Source organism: Apaloderma vittatum, unplaced genomic scaffold (genome assembly GCF_000703405.1).
Source record: "Apaloderma vittatum isolate BGI_N311 unplaced genomic scaffold, ASM70340v1 scaffold11945, whole genome shotgun sequence".
In the NCBI taxonomy this organism is placed as follows: domain Eukaryota; kingdom Metazoa; phylum Chordata; class Aves; order Trogoniformes; family Trogonidae; genus Apaloderma; species Apaloderma vittatum.
Window position 1 is genome coordinate 37,721 of NW_009716547.1, and position 17,149 is coordinate 54,869.

At 37.8% G+C, this 17,149-nt stretch overlaps 1 protein-coding gene across 1 annotated transcript in view; it reads right to left on the minus strand.

The window, feature by feature from the left end:
- Positions 1-16,515, minus strand: part of FAM160B1 (family with sequence similarity 160, member B1) — a gene marked incomplete at its 5' end in the record, with an annotated part of 23,818 nt that extends 7,303 nt beyond the window's left edge. Inside the window, 12 exons of the mRNA XM_009869579.1 lie at positions 451-541; positions 2,262-2,405; positions 3,269-3,438; positions 4,638-4,830; positions 4,935-5,011; positions 5,117-5,231; positions 6,392-6,588; positions 7,456-7,749; positions 11,681-11,803; positions 12,135-12,239; positions 14,322-14,491; positions 16,437-16,515. Of these exons, the coding sequence (XP_009867881.1) occupies positions 451-541; positions 2,262-2,405; positions 3,269-3,438; positions 4,638-4,830; positions 4,935-5,011; positions 5,117-5,231; positions 6,392-6,588; positions 7,456-7,749; positions 11,681-11,803; positions 12,135-12,239; positions 14,322-14,491; positions 16,437-16,515 (1,758 nt within the window). The remainder of the gene's footprint in view (positions 1-450; positions 542-2,261; positions 2,406-3,268; positions 3,439-4,637; positions 4,831-4,934; positions 5,012-5,116; positions 5,232-6,391; positions 6,589-7,455; positions 7,750-11,680; positions 11,804-12,134; positions 12,240-14,321; positions 14,492-16,436) is intronic.
- Between the last annotated feature and the right edge of the window lie 634 nt (positions 16,516-17,149).

A 17,149-nucleotide genomic window follows, 5' to 3' on the forward strand; every position in this document is an offset into this window, starting at 1 on the left:
AAAACTCTCAACTTCAAACCTGAATGCCTTAGGCTGCGCATTCCCTGTGATGAGCCTTTATTTCTGAAGTCCCAGATTGCATAACTCCTATGCAGCACTTTAATTTCCCTTTAGTCCTTTCAAACAGCTTGGCAGGCAATTCTCCAAGAGAATACAGCAAAATGCAAAAGCAAATTAAGAATCTATCTGCAGTTCAGATCTTCTCTCAGTGTATTTGTTATATGAATACTAATGCATTTAATGTCATCCTTTTTTTCCCCACTAGAATAATATAAGGTGGATTCACTGTCAAAAGATCTCCAAAGGTAAGTTTTCATTAGAAAATAAAATTGAATTTTCCCATCTTCCATCACCAAAGGATGCATTTAGTGGGACTATTTATAGAATCACTTCTATATTCTCATAAGCATTTCAAATTCTCAAGGATGAAGGAAGACTTCACTGACTTACTTGTCTGTGGGCATCTCTGAGGTAAGTATCATAGCCTGTACCCTCCACATGATATGATGACTTGGCTTCATCAGGTACAAGACAGAGAAAACTAAAAAGGAAAAAAAAATACATCAATGAATATCTATAATCCACAGAGCACCAGATCAATACTTTCTCATCATCTGTAACAGCGTACACAATACTGAATTGTCTGTCCAATTAATCCACAGATCCCACCGCAACTTTCTGTGAAGAATAGAGAACACAAAATCTATTTAAGTGCATCTATTCTAACTACCATTCATAACAGCAAGATATATACTTCAGAACTTCTGTATCCAGCACTAGAGGGAAAAACCTCAGTGGAAACATTTTTGGAGAATCAGGAGACAGAGTGGAGGTGAAAAGGAACATTCATAACCAGGCCAAGTATTTGCTAAAGGTCAGGCTCCACCTTACTAGGGCATTTGGAAAATTTACTGGGGAATAAAGGAGCCAAAAGAGAAGGAGATTTAGAGTTAAAATTCTTGTTAACCTACTGCACAGACAGTTTTATTTACCACAGTTTGTTGTGGTAAAAAATGAGGACCTAAGAGCATACAGAAATATTTGCATATAAATGTCCCAGTTACAAATACGAATGCCTTTGCCCAAGTATGTAGTGCAAATACTGTAAGTCCTTATTGCTTCAACAATATCGAACCAAAAAAGCATCAGGAAATTCTGAATCTTATTAGAGAGGAACTATCCTTAAGAAAAATATAAAAATCTAACTTTCTGGTGAGCAAAATGAAACTCAGTTTTTGGACTCTGTTTCCAAACTTCAGCTTTCTCCACACCTCAAGAACTGCTGGAGGTTCCTGTAAGATTTATATGCAGAAATATGTAGCAGCCACCCTTTTGAACACAGTTCATTTTACCTGAAAAAATAGATTTGCAAAACACTGCAAATCCCAAATCACTTTTCCATTCACTGATGGAGATCACATGAGGTGACTTGAGGAGTGTTCTTTGTGTCTTTGCTCCAAACCATGTCCACCAGAAACTATATATAGCAGTACTGGGGGAAAGAGGGCAAGAAGCGACCACGCCATTCTCTGCTGACTGTCCTTGGGTGTTTGCTTCCTTTGCCTCACACCTTCGATTATTTCTGGGTAAGCGGACAGGTCAGCACTGAAATACCAGCGCTGCTTTGCTACTGTGTATTAACAGAGCCAACAGCATTTGCCCTAATATTAGTTGCTAAGAGAATTACCACCCCTAAGTTGCTTAGGGCAGAGCCTGTCCTCTTTGCGATATCCAATTTGCAGAATGTCCAATGCACACAAGGGTACATTACAGACGACAGAGTTGCCCCTTGATTTTCAGGGAACAGAAGGTCATCTCTAGCACGGCAATTATTTACTTTTAGATATGTGTTTAAGGAACTACAGGAAGTGTGGGGGTGTTTCTCCTCTAAAATGCTTAGGAAAAAATCCTCGGACTTCTCCAGGAAGGTCAAGTCCTGGAATTGCAGCTTAATTATAGGAAATATTTCTGAGAAAAGAAAGTTTTATAATCAATGCGGCTTTCACCATGAATTCTGAGTACTCACCTAGACTATTAGCTGTAAAATTCTTCTATTTTTCTCATTTATGTTGAATTATTTTTACTTACTGTAAGTTCTAACCTTTCAGGAGCAGTCTTCCAATAAAATGCCACATAATTTCCTAACGTGAAGTCCTTTTACCAGCTGGCACAGAACAGCATCCATTAGAGAGCACATTTAATTTGCACAGTGTGTGCGGACACCCACACAGAGATTCCTTCAAGTGTTTGTTTTGACTTACCTATTTACAATTTTATGAACTTCAGTCTTCCCATCATTTTTTGGATGTTCTGGACTGACAGGTGGAGAAGCACTGAGCCACTCTTGAGCTGACAACGTGTTATCTGGAGACAGATCAGTAAATAACGGATCTTCCTCCAGGTCTCTGTGAGATTATATCAGACGAAAGCATAATTATTCACAGAATGCTATGGAAGGCAGGAAAATCTCTGGGTCAAAAGGTATGCTTTCTATTTTACTTCTCTGAACAACTTCCAGAACACTGTCATACGCACATCTTTTTCCCTAATTAATGTGCAGAAATATCAATCTTTAAAACACCAAACAAACTTTGTTTTGAAGAAAAATCGTAACTTCTCGATCTAAACAACAGAGCAGACTTTTCTAACTTGTACAAAATCGCTGCATTAAATTCCTTAAACTCTTTAGCCACATCTTTTACATGAAAGAGTAATCCAGGAAATCATTATATTAGTTTAGATTACTCAGAAATATCTAAATTAAGATGCCTAAAATAGCTGGTGTGACCAGTCCTTACCCCTCCAACAGTAAAAAACAGAGTTACAAGAGTTGCAAAGGGTATTTAAAAGGATTTTATGTAAAGTGTCCCAGGAAAGTTCTTTCATTAAAAAATGATTCAAGAACATAAATGTCAGCAAGACACCTAAGTGTCACTTCAAGAATAATCCTCCTGAAAACAATACAAATATGCATAGACTTCAGCTAGGTAGATGCATTAAATAAAATGATACATAAAGACCTTTGAGGGCCTATTGTTCTGGAAAGGGGCTTCTGAAAATTTTAGCTTTTCTGCTACTAGTGTAAAAATTTCCTTAAGTTGCTGATAAAATAATTTCCGCATAACTTCATGGATATTAATGAATATATAGAGCACAGTGCTATCTACACTCCCTTTTCCTTCAGGTACTGCAAAACGCCCTGTTTTGTTCTAAAAATAAGGATCCAAGTTAGCTGTTGTGAAAAGTTCCCTTAAAAAAAGAAACTTACACTGCTCCTGGGATCTGTCCGTTCTCTACCACATCTTTATCTTCTTGACAGAGAGGCTTATATTCCATGTAGTTTCTTTCTTCTAAATTTCTCAGAACCAAATTATAAAGAATGTGCTCACTGGGTTTTTGCAGAAGGTGCTCAAACATTCGTAAAGTCATTATGCTGATCTGCAATATAAAAAGTAAAAACTCAATGAACTGATGCACTGCTGCCTGACACTTTTTTTGCCTTACACCTAGTTTGCACATCCTAGAACATTGCAATTACTTATTTACATTACATTACAGAAGGAAGAACAAATCGAATTAATTATGCCGAATGTGGTATAAACATGGATGAAAGGTTCATAGACATTTGAAAATAAATATGTAGATGTACTTTTTTCCTTTAAAACTATTCTAAAGTCTGCTAAAAAGCAATACAAAGAGCATCCAGAGAACTTACAGCTTAGCTTTCCATAATACAATCAGATCCGTGATGGAAGATGGTAACATTGAGATGCAGAACAGGACTTAAAGTTAGTAATAAATACCCAGAATACAACAAAGCAATATTGAGATATCATGGCTAGAACTACAGGCTAGGATTTTTACCGGGAGATATTACGTAGGCTTTTAAAAGGAGATTGACTTTAAGCAATACAGAGAGTTTTTAAAGACAGCTTTAGAGTGCTTAGCTTTGCAAAGATCAACTAATTCATTCAGATAATCATTCTGACACGGTGAGCAGGTAAGCATAGTGAAAAAAAAAAGAAATGTGAAGGCACAGATCTGTATTTCAGGAAGGCTTGGTTTTTATTTGAAAAAGTAGAGGGTGGAGGGTTATTTCACGGAAAAAAATGAAACAAGCAGCTCCTGAGGAGGGAATCTATCAAAGGAAATTATTTCAACAACATTTACTGTGTGTAAAGCACTTAAAGTTATTCTATCATCTTTTAATTGGCATTGTATATATTCTGTGACCACACTCACTTTATATAAAACATATTACGTTTTAAACCATACCTTATGCAATAACATGACAGAATCGACACAACATGGAAAATAACGGCAGTGCAACACATACCAAAGCACAAATCAAAATGTAATTATGGAAACTGATTTTGCCCTACCTTACAGACAAGCAAGCCTAACTAGATGTGCATGGAGGGCAAGTAAATTTGACAAAGAATCTTTATTAATGGAAACAATGTGCTAGGTGGAAAAAACAGCTTGACTTTATAAAGGGAAATTTTAGGGCTGGCAGTCAGAAGGCAAAAAAAAATTAGCTGACACAAATAGGAAAAGACCGTGAGAAGATGTTTTTACAGACTCTATGCAAAATACAACTGGGCAGCAGACATTATTATATCACTATCACTTCTCACCTCGTCAGAAATATGATCACAGTGTTCAATCAACCTGTGTCGCAACAGATGTCTGTTGATGTCTGACAAAGTTTCTGGCTCTCTGTGTTCTCCAAGTATAAAATAAACCACTTCCTGCAGCAGGACATCTGAAGTTACTTGACGAACAATGCGATGCAACAGTGCAGTCGATGTGAGGATTCCAATCTCTGAACTGAACAAAAAATTTAATGTTGGATATGTAGTGGATTTCAGCTGGAAAACAAAATCATCTTGACTCAGATTCTGTTCTGCTGTGTCTTAAAGGATGCTACTCACGTTTGCATCAGCTGGGGTTCCATAACATCAATGAAAAATCGTTCCCGCACAGCTTTTGCCATAGCAACGGCAGCAGTCTGAAACAAAAGTACAAAATGGTGTGTCTCAACCTCAAAAGCTAAGAAACAACTGGAACTACTTATTTGCTGAATGTATTTGTATCATCTGTAAACATTTCAAACCTTTTGTGCTTCTTTGATGAGTTGATCACAGTAGTCAAACCACGAAAGAAACGAAATTAACGCTCTTTTCCCTGGAAAAGCAGATGCATCTTCTTTGTGGCTATAGGAATCCAAACTAGATGACAGAGGGAAAAATACTTATTTAGTCAAAAAGTAACAGAAGAATCCCAGACTTCATCCTTGATGAACTTAACAGAATAATTAATGAACTCCTTGCAATGAAGTGAACGTTGAGACAGTTTTTCTGCCGATCTCTGCCAATTTGGCAGTGCTATTGTTACACAGGTTTTCGGTGTCATGCTAAAGGATACACAGGATGTATGGCAGAAGAACTCTGGTTAAGTATTTCTTGAGTCAGAAGGGAAAACTGATCACTGAGTCTGTTCTCCCAGGAAACACGGACCACAGAAGCCAAATCAATAACTCCTTGTTGTCAGAGAGTCACAGAATGAAGGCAACTGTTCTTCTCTACTTCATAAGGGACCTCAATCAAGCCCACAACAACCACACTGTATATCTGAACTAGATTACATCTTTCAGGAAAAAAAACATGCTCTAAGGAAAAATAAATTCACCATTTTCTTTGACAAAGCAGTCCAACAATTATTTATCCCACTATTCAAAGTTGTGGTTTTTCCATTCTAACTCCAATCACCAGAAATTTTTATAAGTATTTTGCAAATACCTAATTTTTGTCTTACTACTAACAGATCACAAGCAGCTCATAATAATGATGGCAGAATGGGGAAGTGTTTTAAGACTCTAACATGTAAGCAGTTAGGGTAACAGGCATGTATATCCTGCATCATGCTGATTAGTTGTGCAGTAACTCTTTCCTTCCTTTTTACTGCAAGAATTTTGCATCATCGGCCTGTTATCAAAGACACCCTTCCTGCACCCTGCTGGAGCTTACAGTGCTCACTGCGTACAGTGAAAAGTTTATGTTTCCTGAATCCTTGACATCTGAACAAGAAAACAATCTGTACGTGATGCTAGAGCTACATCACCACAAACTGCTAACGTAATTCAGTGGAAAAACTTGCCTCCTGAGGAACTCGGGGACTGGCAGCCAAAGCTGGCCCCAAGTCAGAAACCACAGGTACATCAGATGCCCAAAGCTGTGCCCCCCTGCTGCAGCTGGTACCTCGGCTCTGCTCTTGAGACTTCAGTATGGGGGTGTGAATATTTTATATCTCTTATCTACTTATGGAAGATTAGTTTTAGGAAGGGGTGTAAAGTCACCTTGGGTATTAAATATGAAAATAAAATTCTTACCCCCAGTTAATTGCCTCCACTGTTTCAATGTCTAAGGGATCCAGTGACTGAGGCAGGGCTTTGTAGAGGGTGGCCAGCCTGTCTGTCAACAATTCACATAAACAAGTGCTTTGAGTCAGGCACTTGGCAGCTGCTGGTTCTGGCAAACTCACCAAAAGCATGAGGCCTTCACAGGCCTTCACTGCTATCCGGCCGTCCTGGCAGAAGGGCATGGAAGAATTAATCAGAGGGTGAATGAAGCTCACTTGAAATCAAGAAGCAAACATCTCCCAAATAAAACATCTCCACTTCCCCACAGTAAGTGAATGCATTAATTTCTGCTGCCTTTCCAGTCATTAAAACTTAATTCTAGAGAATCTGGATGGTATAAAATAAAGAATCTCACCTGAAACCATGTCAAATATTAAGAATGCAACTGCAACCTTCAGGTTGACAGAACTAGTGCTGTACGATAGCTTAAGACAATATAAATTATCATTTAACAATAACATGACACTTGGGTAGATTTGGTTTTCTGCTCTCAACACTGCTGTAATAATTACAGGCTTACCCAACTCTCCTTTAGGTTTTCTGAAAAAATCTAAGTGTGAATTTGAGGATGGAGGCGGGCAAGACATACAGCAGTTGTTTTTAAAAGAAACCAAACCTCTAGAGAGAGCCCAGTGCCTTTATTCAAAAAAGAAAAAGAGTCGTTTGGTTAAGTCAGTACCATTGAAAGTAGTTTCTTTAATATTCTCTTCTGGTATATTTAACCTAATGATTATCCAATAGAGGCTGTCTGTGGAATATGCAGCATGCTATAAAAATTGTGCAAAAAACACATTACCATCAACAAACTTTATACTAATTTCCTAAAATAGTATTTTTACTTTAATTTGAATTGGAAAAAAATTTGCCAATTTACAAAAAACACCTGCAAAACAAACTTTGCTTTATTTTTTAGTTCAAGTACAGTGAGTATATACGTGTATATTCACTCCCTCTGCCCACTTCACACAGCATCCAATCTATTTCATTTTATCACATTAAGCGAAACAAAAAAAAAAGCCAAGAAAACCACTCACAGGGCTTTTAGTGAGGTTTAGTAGAGAATTTACTAAATTATAGTCTTGATTTGGAGAAACACTAGAGGACTCGGGTGATGATGTGACGTTGAGTTCATCCAGACTGAAAGAGAGATCATCTGCCTGTTGCAGGAGGTCATCTCCCCTCTCCATCGGCTCCACTCCAGAGGCACCAGGTATCTCGTCCGGCAGAACGGGCTGTCCCGTGTCCGCTGCCAAAGAGTCTTGGCCTTTCAGCAGGTCTTCTGTGATTACACTCGCCGATCCCTTGGAAGCCATCACTTTTAACTTACTCTGCAAAGCAGTTTGTTTTGAATTACACAGTTGGAAATCACCGTTCATCCTGAAGCAGACATTTACTGAAAGCTTTTTTTTGACATCAGCATCGGAAATAGTTCTCTACAAAGCTGGATACAGTAACCATGTAGAATCTAATGGGTTGTGGGAACGTGGGAGTTTTTAAATCTAGAATGTTTTTTAATCTGCTTAAATTTCTCTTAAGCCCTGTATCATTTTGATTCAAAGCTGAATATGCCACTTACAAAGAGATGGCATCTTTTTTCTCTCCACCACTGAAGGCACACATTCACTTCACTGGTCCACTGTTTGACAGAAGTTTTTCATCTACCTTATGAGTGCACTTTAAAACTTCAGCACATACTGTAAAACATCCTGTTCTAGGTCAAGGGCTGAAATTCACACTATTTCCAGTTGGAGCCACACAATTAAATGCATCCTAAACTTTTGAGATTTTATCTTCAACAGAAAAGGGAAAAAGCCGTCTGACAGCAGAGTAGTCTCAAACTGTGTTTCTCATGAAGAAAAATTGGAGTAGATCGAATGGACAGAAGAACTAGAAGTTACCACTGGGCACTAGATACTGTAAAAGATCACAGAGAACCTTCTCGGAAGCTAAAGAGCATCGCTACTTAGCCTGAAAGAAAGCCACCCATCTGTCTTCCCATAAATCTGTCTCTAGTACATAAAAAGACATTTAAATTTGTGCTCTGTGATACCAAGAAGAAACTCGGAGCAAGGCAAGAATTCAGTGTTCTTCTGGCATGAGCACAGATGAAGAACACTTTATTAGAACCATAAACTAGGCTTCAAGACAAGACACGTTTTCAAGTGAGTACAGCAGCGAGATTATAAATCCAAATGGTTCTCCTTCTCTGTGATAACACCAAAATTATTACAAATATATCTCAAGCATTAATAATTTAAGAGTAACCATTTGGGGTTAATGGCATTTAGTACATACAAACCAGCAGAGACTAATGATATGACAGTCTCAGGCAGCAAACCAGAGAACTGCTGTGAATGCTGGTTTGATTGATGTGCATTTGCTGTGGGGAATTTGTACCGAATGTTGTGATATGCTCACACAACCAGCTCCCTGGAGAGGCAACCCAGTGGTAAAAGCAGTACACTGCACGCTATAAAATAAGTATGATTTCTGACTACGGTAGAAAAATCACTTCTTCAGTATATCTTTTTTTCAAGTAGGAAACACTTCAGGATGAAAAGCAACCAAACCATGTGTCTGAACCATGTCTGTCTATCCCTGAATCTTCTAAAGTCCTCCAGTAACCTCCTATATGTTTTATCACCTTGCGGGAATATCCAAATCACAAAGATGAGCCTCGCACATAAAGCAGAACTAAAGGCTGGAACTGCATTTCAATCCTGGATTATATACTGTTGCCAGAACTACTCAAGCAGCAGACAGGGCTGCGAAAGAGAAAAGCTACTTTTTCAAGAAAAGGGATAGTATTTTATAGAGTACTTATTTTATCTTACACCAGCCTATTACCTCATATCTGGACTCCTCCACCATTTGAAAGGTCATCGTTTGTTTAGCTAAGGCATCCATGAGAAGACCTAACATGTATAAGTGCCCCTAGAAATTTGTTCACAGCTCCTTACCCTTACACTGGCAGGTGACACAGAGCAGTCTGTACATTGAACAACACACAGGCAGAGTTTTTGCATGTATTTAAGCTTCCTAATGTCTAATCATGCAATTCTGCAGCTTAGCTGCTCACCTGCCTCCTGTAAAGGTGCAAAACAGGAGCCTGAATGACCTAATAGAAAAGGTTATATAAAACACATATTCAATGCTTTCGAGGCAAAGCGCTCCTCTAAGTGAATCCGGCATTAACAGAGAGCAGGTAATATGAAAATACATTTTTATATTTTCGTGATATGTGACCGTAAGAGTTTCAAAATCTGTGGCGGATGATGTCATGACCAAGTTCATGTAGATTTGAAAAAGAATTCTGTGAAAAAATCAAATGACATCACAGCTAATGAGAATCTCTAGTTAATTCATGGTGAGAAATACGACGCTGGTAATTTGTAGTCATGAAAGTAAAAGTGGATAGAGAAGCTATTGTTCATTTCACAAAACGAAGGTACAACTTTTTAATGGGCACTATATTAGAACTTGTTTAAGATCTCTAGAGCACAAATTGAAATGGGGAGAATCAAGTGTCCCTTTGCATGGAACAATCAGTTGCAAGGAACACCTCACAGAAAATGGGATGAGATGAGGCAACTAAGGAATAAATGAATAAGGAAAAATGAAGTAACAAGTTTGCATAAAATAATGACTGAGAAAGAGGTACATACTCAGTTTTTTATGTTTGTAAAATACTGTAGAAACTGATCAAGAAAAGACAAAGAAGGAAGCAAACCTAACAGTTACAAACAGACTGCTTAGGAGAGACATATCTGCATCTCAGTTTGTAAGTGTTGGAGATTTGACGGATACATGCCTCACAGAATTCTGTAAATTTACCCTTTCATGCACTTGAAGGTCAAAATCAGTTCACAACAATAGCACCTCTAAGAGGCACAGATATGAACAACCAGAATATTCTATTCTAACAAAGGACAATTCAGCACTGCAAATAACTTACCTGGAAAAAACTATCAGAAGTTGTAAAGACACAAGGTTTAACTGACAACATTTAGAATAATGCTGTGAAGTTAACAGGAGCTACAATAAACGCTCCTCAGCTTGCCTGAACTCTACAGCCAGTAGTCTGTGAAACTAGAGATCTCTTAGAAATTTGGAATCACCTGGTTTTCCATGTCTGATTTCTAATATTGTAATCTTGCTATTTTAGGGAAGAACACTAATGTGTGACAACACACTTGTGGTTCTTACGATTGAGGTTGTCAGGTTCTTTTCAAACCATACAATTTATACAAATGACATTATAAATAATTCTCACTTAGACTTCTACCATATTCTGCACATAATATATCTAGTAGTTCTAACGTCTAAACACCAACTTTTCAATCCTTATCCCATTTCTACTACTTGTACAACCACAGTGGATACACAAAGGCAAGCAGGGTGGTATTTTATTAAGGTAAAAATAAACTCAAGATGCATCCTTTAATACTGACTTATAAATGATATTCATATCCTCAATGGAAAATAACATATCTTTGCAGTCCAGCAGTCTCTGCTGTTACAGATCTTGCCTGTGGAAAGCTTGTAAAATATTCCTGGAGAACACTGTATCTACATCTTTTCACCCATGTATCACATGCTTACTAACTACTGTGTCACCATACGAAAAATCACAGTAGGAGCAGGAGGCACTTCTAAATGGACTTTTATAAATCACAACTTCTATATGCTCCTTCTACATGGGAACAGAAAGCCAGTCTAGAAATCCTTCCTCCTCCCACTCTGATTCCATCAATGCCACATGTTAAGTTTGAGGAGGAAGTAAAGCTTTCATTTGCCATATTGTAGCTCGTGAGCTGGCACTGCAACCAGGCCACATGTGCCACTACCAAATAAGGGCCCAATCCTGCAGAACACTTAGTAGTTTGCAAGGTTTCAATGCCCTGTACAATCTGTCCCTTAGCCTGTGCTGGGCTAAAGACACAACAACAGAAGAAATCCCAGGTCTCCCTCACAGAGTGTTCCACATTACTATTCATACCCCTATGCTAAAGGCACTCTTTTGAAAAAGATAAGGACCTCAGGCAGGTATATCTGTGAGCTCTGAATGAATTTCTAGAAAAAATAATCAGATGCATCAAGTCTCTGGAAGTAAGAAAAAACTTCTAATACAACAGGAAAAGAATGACAAAGTGAATGAAAACTAAGTTACGAAGCACAATGTGAGGCCTCCAGTTCTCTCTTAGATTTTGTCTGTGACGCAGTAAACATACCTGGCAAATTTTGGTCTGATTTACTCACCTCGAGGAAGAAGTTGACCAGGTATGGATCCTGTTTCAGCTTTGCACATACTATACAGAGAAACTGAATTTCTTCATTTTCTGTTGGTGTTGCCAGAACTTCACCACACAGCCTAATTAATTTCTGTCATAAAGAAAAGTAAACAATTAAGACAGAAAGTCATAGCTTTTTCTAGGAATGATGGACTGAATTCTTTTTCTAGATACATACTACAAAGATACAGGATTATTCACTTGAACATTTGCTCAAGATTTAGATTGCTATGAGCAAGATTTTCATTACTTATGAGCAGTGGTAATTCAAGTCTCTAATCATCAATACATTAACTGATACTGCACTCAAGCAGTTTCTTCAATTCATTTGACAATGAAAGAATTAAAGATACTGTTAGCTACACCAGAAAAAGAGAAACTTGTCATACAAAGATACAGTTTACTTAAAATTTGAATGGTACCTGCACTGGCCTATGCACATTTATGTGGGGAAGAAGAGGTTGCCGTATTCTTCCAAGAAGTTTTGTATAAAAAGCCAAAACTTGTTGTTTCATTCCTGGAGGACACTGAAGCAAAAAGACCACAATAAACGTGGAGAGAAAAACAGATGCAAATTTGTCACTCAAAATGGCTAATTAAACAGCAATAATTTACTCAAAAGTATTCAAAAAATCATTTCTTAACACATTACTTTTATCAATGGAGTTCAATAAAAAAAGATTGCATCTCATTGCTATTTTCTTCTTCAAATTATTTATACTTGCAGTTAATCACTCTAGCATAGACTTCTACTAATCTTTCCAGGAAATGCAGTGATAAGAGGAATTAACTCTGAATTACTTGTACAGGTACAGCTGCTTTTACTGTGCCACAAAATCTAGCAATTCAGTGATTCGGTACATATAAATACACAATGATAAACTATAAACATCTTAATGTCTACAAATTCATCAGCAATTAATCTCAGATAAAGCTTTTCTAATTGTACAGATATTCCAGGACAAGAGAAAGCTGCTATTTTCCCTGAGATTCAGCAGAATACAAATCACAAATACCTGTGGAACACCCAGACCCTTGTTCCACTGCCCCTCACGCACCATGTCACATGAAGGGACTTTCCGACAACATCTGATGGCTCATGGTCCTTTATGAACCTTTGTTTCTAGCTAAATCCCCCCAACTCTGATGTGTTCTACCACGTTAATAAATGCTGGTTTGCCATAGGTTAATTTTAACCTACATCATTTCCTTCATCTGGCTCACTGCACAGGTGAACAGAGCACAGGTGGCGACAGCCAGGAATGACAACTGCCTAACATGGTTCTCCCTCAATGTAATGATCCCTAGATCACTAATCCCTCATTATCACTGAGTTGTCAAGGAATCTGTTGAAAAGAATGGCAAAACATGTACAATCAGGGGCCATCTACAGCAATGGAACAAGTCTAAGCAATTGCTGTGAAACAGTACTATTCTTTTTGAAAGAGATCTTTGAACATCTTGCGAGCCCTGAGCTGTGTGTTCCCTTACGGATCAACTCACAAGTGGCCAAGTATAAAGACAGGCTGTACAAGAATTGCTTGTACAGGCATATTTGCATGAGTGCAGAATGACTTCTCTCAACACTTAGAAACACGCTCACTTCACATATGTCGCCATTTCATCTTGGTTTCTTGACAAAGTTCATAGATTACTGAACAAGCTTTTTTCTAAGCAAGTATTTTCAATTTCTCAGGTATCTTGGCTTGACCATAGGTCAGTTGGTACAGTAACAGGAGTTGCAGAGCTCTGGTCCTTCCAGAGCAAGGAACATCCCAAGCTTAGTGAGCTAGTACCCTACATTGTCTATATATGTAAAACTCAGTAGATTAAAAACTCATGATAACGTGTAAAAGACTGACTGAGAATGAAACCTGGGAGAGCTCCACTCGTCCTTGGAACAGGACACACCATGCTTTCCTAGCTGCATCTGCATCACGATACGAAAAGTTCTAGCACAAGGGCTGCCAAGTTAACTCACCTCATGATCCATCCAACCCTACACACTTCAGCTCATAAGCCTGCCAAGACAGCCACAAGAACGGACCAGGACCATGGAGCTCATTTCACATGTGCCACAGAGCAGACATGAGAAGAACCAGATAACATTGCCACAGCTGCGTTCATACCAACGACTCAGTCAGATGTGAAAGCTGCCTGGTGATCAGCTCAAATTCATGCTTTCTGACATGGAAGGCTTTCTGAGCAATAACTCATCACATTCAGAACAATAAACAAAATTTATATTTAATATAGCGCTTTTTATCCAAGAATCTCCCAAGGCTTAACAAAGGTCAGAGAGGATTAATACTGCCTTGTAGAAGCCAGAAAAGTTGTAGACCAAACAAAAATGTTTCTCCTGCTTCTAGCTTCACAGTCAACATCATGATAGTGGTAAGTAATGAATCTCAGGGGTTTGCTTTACTCAGCATCTCACTGGTTGTCTCATTTTGATCAACCTGCAAAAAACTGTTATTTGTAAAATATTGGTAACATAAGCAAACAGCTATTTGCTAGAGTTCAGTGTCCCACACTACCACCTACTGTAGAACTTCAGTCCCTATTATTAGAAGCTTACAAAAAGATAATCTCCACCAAGAAGTACGTACATCAGCTTTTCCTAGTGTGTAGAGTGTCTCCAAAATCTTGTGATGCAGCAAATACTCCATACATGGTCCTGTTTCACCTGATTCCCTCTCATTTTCTTCTTGAACTAGAATATCCAGCATCTGTTCCAGATGAGAAGGAATGTTGGTATCAGTCACAGGAGCTTTGTCATCTAAATAGAAGAAATGTGCAGTTAAGAATGATTAAAATATTGTCCTCATTTTTCTTAAGTGCAGTGTCAAATTTAAGACTTAAAAATATGACCACTCATTTAAAGAATCTTATTTATGGTATGCAAGTTTTTTTAAAATTACTTAAATCAAATTTTCAGAACCATATCTGGAAATGTAAACTGTAATATGCACTAGGCAGATATCTAACCTTGCAAAGTGGAAAAGTTGAAATGCCAAATTTCAAAAAATGCATTAATTGCACAGTCAAAAAGAAAAACTTTCACAGTCAGAAACCAAGTTTAGGGAGAGAGAGGTTCAGCTCTCAGTCTTCTGGTTAGTATCCACCCTGTCTTGGTAACTTCCTCTTTGACTCTTCACATCGTATTTTGAAATCTAAAAATAGCCTCCAACATCAGCTTAATTTGCAGCTGCTCAGCTCCCTTCCGAACTAGGTAACTAACTAAATGGGTTTTTTTCTAATAATAACAACAAAGAAAATCCAAACTCTATGCTGTTTATTCTTCAAAAGTTTTTTGATTTGTCTCTCATCCTCCCTATGTTAAGACAGCATTCTGCCAAACCTTACGCAGGAAAGGGTAAGACTCATTTCATTATACTGAAGTCATGAAACTGCTGTGGATTTAGGCCGCTGGCAGTCGGAGCTGGCATTAACATGTTGCAGAGCACGTCCACATGTGGAGATTTTCCTTTTTTTTTTTTTCCCCCCCAGCTAAATTCTACTTGAACAACTATCCTACTAGGGAAATGTTTACTACTTCTTATGCAATAATCTAAAAATAACTGTCACTTGCATGCAAATGGCAGCAAGATCACAAAGGAAAACTGCCATGTCAGAGTGACTTTGGTCTCTACCACAACCGTCAGTTAGCCTGGAGTGTTTTATTTGATTTTCCCAGGCATTATTGTGCTCCCACCACACAGGACAGAAAAATAACTACTGAGTGGAAACCTGTTTTTCACAAGACTTCTGAAAGTCTGGGAAAGAGGTCAGCTTTTATTCTGCACCACGTAATCGCAGGTGTCAGTTTTCCCCTACCACCCTGTCATTTCTCCCTTAGGAAACATCACATAGCGTTCCAAAAGACAGGGATTTACAACTGGGGGTCAAGTTTCAGCTTCTAAGAGTAAATATTGATATAAACAAGATCACCAGTCTGCCACATTCAATAGCTACTCTAGCAGAAATACAGAACTAATAAACTTGAGGAAAGTACGCTCGCATTCACTTTCAAAACAATAGTTTAATAAGCAGGACCAAAAATAGAAAACTTAAATGTCACATAACTGTTGTAGGAAACCCAGGAAAAGTTTAAGAAAAAGCAACTACAGCTATATTTCATCAGAATAGCCATGTTTTAGAAGAGCAGAAAAAGGTCTGGATAATTTTTAATCAAATGTGTTCTAAGTTTGCTCACAAATTCACCTTTCAGATTTATGTTATCAAAGTACCTTTCATGGAGAAAAGACATTAAAGAAAAAATACCTAATACTGAGCACACAGAATTCATGTGTGTCTGGTAAAATCAATGACCACAGAATTACGTTTGTTAAAGTCCTGTAAAGAAAAAGAAAATCCCTAATGCAAAATAATAAGAAGGCTAACAGCAGAGACTACATTTCCGTAGTTGTCTGTTTAGATTAAATGGAATATGTGAAGACTGAAATTAGGTTGGATGTGACAAGGTAGAATTCTCTACAAGGTACTCAGGAAAGAAGACAATCCCTCAATCATTTTTCATGTCTACTTTTTAAGGATGAATGGAAGTACACAATACTTTTAATTACTCATTATTATTGTTCGTATTTTGATAAACGACATGACTCATTTCAGTATTTCTTCATCTTTCCTTTTTAACAACACTGAAATTGGAAATTCTAGGTTTCTCAATAAAGAGACAAAACCAGGATCTTTTCTTCTTTTACCTGATGTCTCTATGTAGTAATGGGTGATTGCCTTCCAGTGGTAAACGAAATCTTCTTGTAACGGGAGAGAAGGCGCAAGCTATGGGGAAAAAAAACGAACAAACGAAAAAAGTTAGGAATGAAAAAGGCAAATTTCCTCAGAGATTAAATTGAATTTTATCTCAGAAATAAACTGCTGCAGTCTAGTGCTACAACTCCTACTCAGTGCTATTTTGCCTTTAACAAGGACTACATACATTATTCATGGCACGAGCCCCATGACATATTGTCTCACTTGTGAACATCAGTAATAATCTCTGTGATGTCTCCATGACCAGACAACCTATTTGAAGTAACAAAAGCAATTGCTCGTACAACAAAGCAAGACTAGAAAAGTAGGTTTGAATTGTTTAGATCTCAGAGTTTTGTCCTGTAGGAAAAAATCATGTTCTTATACATCTGCCCTCGATGCCATCTTCCCTTTCTGCATGCTTTGTTCTCTCTTCCCCTGCTCCCTTAAAAATACGGATTAGCCGCTTTATATGGTTTTTGCCATGCCGTTTTTCCTTGTTAGCCATAACTTTTAAAAGATCTTTGACTCCTTTCTTTATCTTTTTTTTTTGCACATCAGGCCCATCCCTGGACCTTGACAGGTTGTTCTTTTTTGATTTCTATTTTTATTTTTTTTTTCCAAATACATTTCTTATTTCATCTCTGACAGAAGATGTTCTATG